The sequence below is a fragment of the Microtus oregoni genome, unplaced genomic scaffold, assembly GCF_018167655.1.
Source record: "Microtus oregoni isolate MIOR12 unplaced genomic scaffold, Mior012 000001F_ref0000356, whole genome shotgun sequence".
Taxonomy (NCBI): Eukaryota; Metazoa; Chordata; class Mammalia; order Rodentia; family Cricetidae; genus Microtus; species Microtus oregoni.
The window spans coordinates 14590984-14601133 of record NW_024543060.1 but is presented as its reverse complement, the minus strand read 5'-3'; the positions used below and the strand labels follow the sequence as shown (position 1 = coordinate 14601133).

Sequence of the window (10150 nt, the reverse complement as noted above, 5' to 3'; positions counted from 1 at the left end):
CTAGCTATCTTATATAACCAACCAAAGCCTGGATTTTCCAAAGTTTTTCCAATAGTAAATTAGGTACCATACTATATGCGGTCTTCCCAAATACATGAAATGTTAGTCAAGGTGGACATGCACTTGGCCGTAACTAAACACTACCCCCCTCTCCAACACAACAGGTTGCCAGGATCTACAGCAGTAGCCTGAGCAGTGCTGACGGCTCCATACCATCACCCTCATCAGGGGACAGAGACCCTTAGGTTGTCCTGACTAGTGTGTGGGGTCCTGAGACAATGTAGAAGGAGGGATTATTTTGGGTCATGACTTCAGTCCATGCTTGCTTGGTTCCATCTCCTTGGGCCTGTGGTGGGCTGAGTGTCATGGTGGGAAAAGAATAGTGGACCCAAACTGTTTATTTCGTGCATCAAGGATGTAAGGTGAGGAGGGGCCAGGGTTCCAATATCTCTTTAGAGGACACATCCCAGTTACCCAGTTTTTTTGCACTGGGCTCCACCTCTGAAAAGTTCCTCTACCTCCCTATTGGGAGGTACTATTGGGATGCACTATTGTGCATCAGGCTGGGGACCAAGCCTTTGGTATAGTTAAGGGTGGGACGAGGGGACATACATTTAAGATCCAAAGCAGCGGTAAGTGAAAAGGGTTCTGCATGGGTGGAGCATGGACGGAGTGCCAAGAAGACCCTGAAGTGTTGGTGTTGGTGTGTAGGGGATGTTAACACAGTCCCGTGTCTGTCACAGTGCATCACCTTGCAACCGTGTCCTGTTCCTGCAGGGACATCACTCGTCAATAAGGTGCCCCCAAAAGTGTCTGTGTGGCTCCTCTGAGAGCCTTCTTTCTCTAGCCCCACGCCAGCTGCTCAGGTGATGGTCTGGGGTAGTGACGTTGGTGAAAGTGGGTGGCAGCCAGCGGGGAATCGTCAGGGGAGTGGGACACACAGGTGGCTGTCACTGCTCACACTAGAGAGTGGCTAATTGCCAGGCTGGGCCGAGAGGTGTTTGGTTTTCTTGGTTGCGGCTGGGGTTAAGGTCATTCCGGGAAGAATGGGTACCCTATGTCTATATAAAAGGCAATTTGTGGGGGGCCACCAAGCTCAGCTCCTACAAATTAGTCACCCCAAAGCTTAGGTGTCATGGAGCTTTGTTTACATTTCATAATTCCACCCTCCCTTGCCACACTGGATCGGGCCGAAGGTATCTCATGGAAGCAGGATGAACCAGAGGCCACTAGGGTCTTCAAGAGAAACCCGTGGACTGAGACATACAGAAAGCCTCTCTTGGACAAGCTGGACATCCCAGGACAGGACCATCTGGCCACTGATTTGGCGGAGGGTTTAGCTAGGTGCCGACGCATTTCCCGCTTCAGTCTAGCTACAGAGTGAATGACTTACCAGTGACCCGAAGAGCCCTAACTATCTGAGGAGTTGAACCTGTGGGTTCTGTGGGCCTGAGTTCAGCTTCTAGTTTCGGGAGCGAAGTGCAGGCTGGTATTGGGTTTCTGTCTAGGTTTTGTTTTGCTCTGATGGAGCTGGGTGGACAAGTGGCCCTCTGTGATGGGGTCAGTGTTGATGACAGCCTTCACTGGGGTCCTAGAGTGAGAGGATACTGCATCCTCAGCCTGGCGTGAATAACAGTGTTCCGCACTGCTCCCCCAATGTGCCAAAGCCAGGAGCGGCGTGGGACTTGCACAATGTCAGCGGCAACTTGATGTCTGGGACAGTCTTCCAGGGGGCCCCAGGATGGACTGGGATGGGTGTGGGTCCTGCCACGAAGTGGATGAAGGGTTGAAGTGTTCTGGGGTAACCTTGAGGTTAGGAGATACTCTCAGATGGGGAATCGTGCAAATAACCACGTAGTTACAAGGCTGACATCACTTAGTAGACAGGTAGCTTATAGGCTGTAAAGGGAGTCACTGTGCCCCTCTTGGCCTCCAAGTCTTCAAGAGAAATACCACCTGTGTCACAGAACCACATGGTCCAACCAGCTCATGGCACAGGCTTGGTCAATGGGAGTCAGAATCATGACATAAAAGACCCAGGACAGGGGATGGGGGCTGACCCTGTAAACCAAGGGAAATGCAGGCACTCGGCCTTAACTAAGAGACACCCACCGGTGGAGGGGCCAAGCTAACTAGTATCTGCAGTGATCCTGGGATGCTACCCGCATGAATGAATTCAATACTGTGCACTATGTCACAGCAGGAACCATTGCTGGGCCCATTGTACAGATGGAGAAACTAAGGAATAGAGCTGCTTGCCCAAAGACACACAGATAATGAAGGACAGAGCTCAGTAGTCTATGTCTTCATGCAAGCAAGTACTGATGGCCACAGAAGAATTTTCTGACCAGCGGGGACGGGAGCAAGGGGACAGGTGGTGACCAATGCCACTTACTGAGATGATGTGTCTCTGAGTAACGGTTAGGTGGGGGATGACCACTCAGTCTTCTCTGTGCCCAGCCACAGATTCTGTTTACCTTCTCCCCCCACCTTTTTTTTAACCCCCCCAACAAAGGAACTGGTACAGGTCCTTAACTACAAGCTTTCTCGCAAAGACGTAAACAGAATCTAGTGGAGGCCCTAGACAACTTGGTGGCTGCCCTAAAGCCAGATTCGAGATTTCCTTGCACTGAGGTTGCTGAGTGCATCCTGGACGACCTCTATTAAGTGTTCCAAGTCAGACAGGCTCAGGAAATTCAGACCCCTGCTTATTTTTCCCAGAAGGGCCTGGATCTTCCACGATGTTGGGCCGGGCTCTGTCTCCAGGACCGCCTTCTTCTTCATGGCTTGAAGCAGTTTCAGCTTTATAGACTGGGGGTACACAGAAGGCTGGGTGAGGGTCAGTGCTGCCCAGATGCCATGCCCCAACCCAGGACTTAGTCCAATGAACGTCTCTGGAGCTTTGCCTTCGAGGGCCGATCTCATTCCCCGGTCCTGCTGCCTTATTTCCCAACAGGGCTGCTGTGCACAAGTGAAGCAGTGTGTGTTGACGGCATGAGCCTGCTCCACAGGAAGCATTTGGGGTGCTGCTTTCTCTGGTGCGCAATGCTGAGGTGCTGGCATGCTATGTGAACGAGGCTGAGTGTGAGGAAGAGGAAGGTGATAGGTGGTTGCAGTAGTTTGAATGAAAATGGCCTCTGTGTCAGTTTCTGCCTCCAGCTTCGTGCCCTGCTTGAGTTCCTGCCCTGACCTCCCTCAGCGATGAGCAGTGATGTGGAAGTGTAGGTCAAACAAACCCTGTCCTCCCCGTGTGGCTTTGGTCATGGTGTTTTGTCACAGCAATAGAAACAGTAAGACAGGATTGTCATCTTGATTGGACTGAGAATCACCTTGGAGATTACTAAAGCACACTTCTGTGTGGGTGGCAGCGTCTTTAGATGGGGATTAATGCCTTGATGGATGTGGGATATGATGACATTATTGATGGGGTGATGAAGGGCAGGAGGTGCCGTCTAGCTGAAGGAGTAGGTCACCAGGAGCGCACTCTTGGGGAACGGTACATTTTCCCTCACCCTGATCCTTTCTCATGTTCCCCTTCTCTGAATTCTGGTCAGGGCTGTAAAGACTTTACCTTGAACCTGGTACCCATGTTTATGCAAATCCTCCTCCTTTTGGGGACAAAGAAGCAGAAGATGACCTTGTCCTGGCTCCTTATTTGTATATGGACATACTTGTTGAGTTTCAACGTGATGCACATCACAGGTGGTGCGTGCACGTGGAAGTTCAGGTCCCACCAGTTCCACACCTTCTGATGCCGACCTTCGGGGAAGTAGTAGCCCAGGAATTTGCTCAGGCTCAACCTGGGGGAAGGAGATGGGTCAGAAGTCATGTCTACTGCTGGATCCTGGGACCCATCCCTCCTGTATCAGGGTCCCTGGTCCCCTCTGATCCTTCCACTATCCCTTCTCTGCCTGGGTCCATAAGGTTTTGGTGAGTGTGTTGGCTAGTTTTATGTCACCTTGACACAAGCTATAGGTCATCTAAGAGGTTCCCTCAACTGAGAAAATATCTCCGTAAGATTTGATTGTAGGCAAGCCAGTAGGAAGTTTTCTTAATTAACAATTCATAGGGGAGGGCCTAGTCCCTTGCAGGTGGTGCCACCTGTGGATCGGTGGTCCTGGGTTCTATCAGAACACGGAGTGAGCAAGTCATGGGGAGCAAGCCAGTAAGCAGCACCCCTTCATGACTTCTGCATCACCTCCTGCCTTCAAGGTTCCTGCCCTGTTTCGGTTCCTGTCTTGATTTCCTTTGATGGACAGTGATGTATAAGTGAAATAAAGACTTCCAAACTTGCTTTTTAGTCATGGGGTTTCATTGCAGCAGTGGTAACCCTAACTAAGACAGAGGGATAGAGAGGTCCCAACAAGGATTGTGCAGCCAAGTCCAGGCTCTGTCTTTCAATCCAGACATGGCTTCCCATGATCCCTTGAGAGCTTTGCAGCACTGTTCTCCACCCTGTGGATCCCAGGCCCACGGTGTGGAATCTTGAGGATAGGGGTCAGCTCTCACTCCTCCCTTCGGGTGTTGGCAGACCTTGGGGTTATAGCTGCTATTTGATGCCTTTTAGACCCCCTTTTCATCAGGAAGCGTAAATGGCCTAAGATCTTGTGCCTCAATTTTATATACAACTCAGGGGAAATGACTGCCATCTTTTGGGTCCAAGTTTCTTCACCTACAGTGACCATATCCTGGATTCCTTCAAGTTACCTTCTGTCCTTAAAACTTTAGAGTTAAGAGACCCCGCTGCATGTCACCAGACAAGATTTGTGATAGTTAACTGTGTTTCTTGCCTCAAAGCCCCGAGCTTCCTGTATCCAGGACCTGACTTTGCAGACAGCATGTTCTACACATGTGACCATCAGAGGAGAGCAGATCATAAGGAAACCAACCAGGAGATGGCATTTTAAAGTCAAGGCCAGATCGATGAGAGTAGACTTTTAGAAATAAAAGGACACCTTGTTTTGATGAAAATAAGTTAACCCAAGATAATATGTTTCTCCCACATGGTAATCACTTCATCTGGAACAAGAAGCACTGAACACCCAAGAAAGGTTGAGAGGGATAATTTGAGGGGACCTTGTAACCTTGAACTGGAAAGGGAAAACTTCCACCATTACCAGAACTAGTGACTTAAGAAACAAGTTTATTCTGCGAGTTCGAGGCCTGCCTGGTCCACAGAGCTAGTTCTAGGACAGCAAGGACTGTTACACAGAGAAACCCTGTCTCAAAAAAATCAAAAAACCAAGTTTGATCTTAATGAAATATTTAGAATATGCCTTTTGACTCTGGATTCTGTATATGATGTGTGTGTCCCTAAGCCCCACTCCCAGATTCCTGAAATAGTGCACCCCAGGGCCTTCTGGGGGCAGTTCTCACAAGGTTGGGAGGTTTAGAGGTGAAGTCAGTGGCTTGTGGTCATAGAGGCCAGGATGGCTCTTTCACTCTGGGGGATGCTGTGGCATCTTCCCTGAGGGCAGGGTCTGTACTAGTTCTTCGTGACACCCCTTCTCAGGTTTCCAACGTGCACAAGTTAGGAGACAGGGAGCAGACTTCCACCATACAGCTTCCACATGGCCCAAGTGGTGGCGACTCAAGTCTCACACTTACCAGATCTCCCCGTCCTCATTGTAGAAGGTGGCATGGCCAGAGTTGGTGACTAAGCCTCGGATCTTCCTTTCTACACAGTCTTCCAGAACAATGTATGTGACCTTGGAGACTCCTTTGCAGGCGATCAGCAGAGCCAGATTCCCTGATGGGTAGCTGCGAGTTGGTTAAGGCACAAGCAGCCTCTTGGGACAAGCCCTCTCTCCCAAAGAAAGGTTAGGCACCAAAGAGGACACAGTTCTCAGTCAAAACATATATGCTAGGCCAGAATCACGAACATTTGAAGTGTCAACACGAGCATCCCTTCTTCCCCAGTGGATACTATATTTGGCCCGTGCCATTAGGAAAAAGAATATGGAAAATATTCCCACTGCGGTAGGTAATTATTTTTCCATCACCTTGGTGTACCTGGGAAGAAGAGACAAGGAAAGCAGGCAGGTGACAGCTGTCCTTCAGAGAGAGGTGGGGTCACTAGCAGGCTCAGCTTTTGCATCTTCTTGCTCTGAGCACTCATCTTCTATCTTGCTTGGAAAGGTGGCTTAGCCATCAAGAGCACTGGCTGCTCTTGCAGAGGGACCAGGTTCGAATGAAAACACACAAGGTGTTCACAACTAATTGTAGCTCTGGTTCCAGGGGATCCAACAGCCCCTTTTAACCCCCACAGGCACCAAACGTGTACCTGGCATACATACATGCAAGCAACATGTGTGAAATGAAGGTGAGGGTTAGGTCTCTCAAACCTTTGAGGAACCTCCTGAGTGTTTGGTGATCACACCATCTCTGGCACGCATCTCCCCAGTGCCCTTTCACGGTTCCTTGTAAGTGGGTAGGGACCTATCTACTCATTCCGTACTCCATTAGGCCTTCATTTTTATTTGACTGATTGCATCCCCAGGAATGCTCTGTTTCGGGTGAGGCCATCCTCTGGCACTGGAGGTCACGGCATTAGCATGTCCTTTTAAGGGAACATAGCTCAACCCGTAACATTGGTAAATTTTAGTTTTTAAAACCTTGCTCTTGAATTAGTTTTAGTAAATTATATTTTTCTAGGAAATTATCATTTTATGTAAAACTTTGCATTTATTGCCATACAAAGCTTGCTTGCTAAAAAAAAAAATCTCAACTTCCTCTGTCCTTATGTCTTCATTCTTTTTATACTTAAAAACATTTTTTTCCCTTGGATCAATCTTGCCAGAAAGCCTGCTTGCTTTACTAGGTTTGTTTTTCTCCACACCAGTTTATTTTTTATTTATTCTAGTTCTTTGTTTATGCCTTGTAAGTTTCTTTCTTATATCTGAATGCGATTTGGATTTTTACCCTTCTTCTTCATGATCCTCCCCACTTCTTCCTGAATTTTCTGAGCAGTTAAAATAATGAGGTCCAGATATTGTTTGGACCTGTTTCCCAGGAGTGAAACTATCTCATTTTTATCTTTATTTCATCTTAATATTTTCAAGGACCAATATGATTTCTTCTTTGACGTTGAAGTTATGTAAGTGTGCTTACATTTGGCAATGAATATGGCGTATCTGGTGAAACCGATGTTACTAATTAAAATACATTGGAGTACCTAGTTTATATGATGTTTGCTGAAGTTTGTTTAGTGGGCTATTGTGTGCCATGGGTCACTGCAGATATCCCATGGGTGTTTGGAAAGGCTATGTGAGTTGATTAAGCTAATTGGAGAATGTTTATTGAAGTGAGGCCCGGCGTGGGGGAGTGAAGGAGCCAAAATCTGGTGGGACTTCTAACCTTACCATGGTCTATGTAAGCTGAAGAGCCCTCTCCCCTGTTTACAGAAGTTGGGTTGGGTTGTCTGCATGTCCCTTCTGTGCGGAGGACCAGGAGTTGGAGGTTGTGGGCATGTATGGAGGTTGGAAGATACACCATGGTGGACAGTGCTGCCTTCCCACTTCCTCCCACTTCACCAAAAACAAAGCCATTAGGATCATGTGAACATCGCTAGTTGATTTTACTCTGAGTGCAAACTCATGGCATTCCATTCTGGATACCCAGCTGGAGTCTCCTGCCCAGTTCTCTTGCAGCTAAGTAGGGTTTATGTAACTCACATAAGTTACAACTCGTCCTCCTCGATGGAATTTAAATGTGGCTTCTAGCTTTGGGAATTCTGTCAAGGCAAGTAGTCACCAGAACTCTGGTATGATAAAGACTGCTGATAGAAGGGCCAAGATCTCTGAGACCCACCTCCTCAGAAAAAACACCCAAAGAGCTTCAAAATGGAATGGATGTAACATGAGCAAGAAACGTATGTCTGTTTGTTAAGCAGCTTGCTTGCAGTGTTGAATGAGTCCTGACTTCAGTGCCTCAGTAACCTGGAGAGAGTGGCTCTATGCGACCAGCAGCTACTATGGTTCAGATCTTACTCTAAAGCTTGCACACTGAAGCTGGGCTGTGGTGGTGCATGTCTTTAATCCCAGCACTCGGGAGGCAGGGGCAGGCAGATATCTATGAGTTTGAGGCCAGCCTGGTCTACAAGAGCTAGTTCCAGGACAGGATCCAAAGCTACAGAGAAGAAACCCTGTCTCGAAAAAAAAACAAAAACAAAACAAAAACAAAGAAAAGAAAGAAGGAAAGAAAGACCCCAAAAGAAAAGAAAAGAAAAAAAAAGAATAGAAAAGAAAGAAGCTTGTGCATTGAAGGTGTGGTCCCCAGCAGATGGTACTACTGGGAGGTGGTGTGGACTTCGCTGGAAGAAGCAGTTCTGGGACTCATGACCTTGGAGGTCAAATTGAGACCCTGGCCCTTTCCTTGACTTTTAGCTTCCTGCACACAGGCACTAGAAGCTTTCTCAGCCTACGCCTTCCCCTGTGGCATTACATCTCACCACAGGCCTGAAGGCACAGAGCCGAGCCACTGGGGACGGAGCTTGACAACTCATGTTTCTATTTTTTTAATCTATTTTCTTTTCCTCCTTCTTTCTCTCTTTTCCTCCTTTCTTCCTCCATCTCTTCCTTCCTTCTTTCCTTCCTTCCTTCCTTTTACCTCTCCCTCCCTCTTTTCTTCCTTTCTTTCTTTCTGTCAGGTCTTGATATATAACCCAGACTGACTTCTAACTCATGATCCTCCTGCCTCAGCCTTCTAGCTCCATTCTATGCATGTACTACACTTGATGTATCTGTTCCCTGCATAACTGATTTTTAAAGTATTGATTCTAATTTATCACCGAGAAACTGCCTATTATATTACATAGTTTATTATTAAAGGTTATTTCCTTACAATCTCATTGTCTTATAGGGAGAAGACGCTCAACAGCCTACACGGGCAGCTGGGTCTTGACATATTGAGAGCTGTTTTTTTGTTCTTGTTTGTGTACACTTTAGATATTGGCCCTGACAGCTCTCTGATGATGCACGTGCCTCACCAGACCTGGGAACAAAACAAAAAAACCTGTTCACAGTGAACACACCTATTCGTCGCCATGCTTACCTTCATCTTTGCCTGTATCCATTCTGCGTCTAGCTTTAACGTCTTCTTGATAGTAGAAACACTCCTTCTGACTTCTTCTGCCTCTGGCTTCTGGGGCTGTTGCAGAGCTGATACGAGGTACGTGATGGTAGTGGTGCTCTCCTCGTCCATCTTCTGATCTCCTGTTCAGAGAGGGCATGACTGGGGCTTACGGTCGGGTGACGGCATCAGGCACGGTGTTAGTGGGGGACGAGGAACCGAGCTATGAACCAGCTATCAAGGTGCTGCGGGCAGAGGTGGAGCAGCCAGCACGGCCTTGAGGCTGCAGGGGTGAAGCTGTGTGCTTGCTATACAACAGTGGGTGCTGCACTTCTCATGGCTGCTGGATAAATACATGGGCTGCCTCGAGGGTTCACTTTACCAAAAGAAGGAAATGTACTTTGAACATGTTATTTTGATGTGAATGTCTGTTAACGTGTTGTTTAAGATATAGGAGGAAGCTCTTCTTTTGCAGTCTGATGACTGGGACTCTGTGATTATCTTCACTTCAATTGCATCTAGTTTTAAATTATTTATTCATTTACTGAAATAGGAGCTCATGCAGCTCAGACTGGCATTGACCTCCTGATCCCCCCCCCCCCACCTCTGGAGGGCTAGAATTACAGATACAAGCTTCATTTAGTTCCCAGTTTGTGCAGTGCTAAGGTTTGAACCCAGGACCTACTTACTACACGTAAGCCCCAGTGACACATGAAAACCAAGAGTTTTGCATTTTGATGGTTTATAATTTAAGTTGTAAAGCTGTATCATATTCTCATGTGCCGCCTCCTTCCTATTTTTGTTTTTGTTCTTATTCTTCTCCTTCCTTCTCCTTTTTGTTTTGTTTTTGAGACAGGGTTTCTCCATGTGGCACTGGCTGGCCTGGAACTCACTCTACAGACAACACTGGCCTCGAACTCAGAGATCCACCCGCCCCTGCCTCCTGAGTGCTGGGATTAAAGGTGTGCACCACCACCACCTGGCTACCGCCTGACTTTTCATTGGAATGGATCGTTCTATGCAAAATAAAAACCCAAAGACCCTTGTTCTGAAATGACTAAGAATTTCAAGACAATGCCAG

The 10150-nt window shown here is 47.5% G+C and overlaps 1 protein-coding gene across 1 annotated transcript in view; it reads right to left on the bottom strand.

Moving 5' to 3' along the window:
• Positions 1-2601: 2601 nt before the first annotated feature.
• Positions 2602-10150, bottom strand: part of Erich6b (glutamate rich 6B) — a 31336-nt gene continuing 23787 nt past the window's right edge. Inside the window, exons 9-13 of the mRNA XM_041667863.1 lie at positions 9052-9209; positions 5927-6012; positions 5608-5760; positions 3572-3800; positions 2602-2811 (exon numbers count right to left, since the gene is read on the bottom strand). Coding sequence (XP_041523797.1) covers positions 2602-2811; positions 3572-3800; positions 5608-5760; positions 5927-6012; positions 9052-9209 — 836 coding nt within the window. The remainder of the gene's footprint in view (positions 2812-3571; positions 3801-5607; positions 5761-5926; positions 6013-9051; positions 9210-10150) is intronic.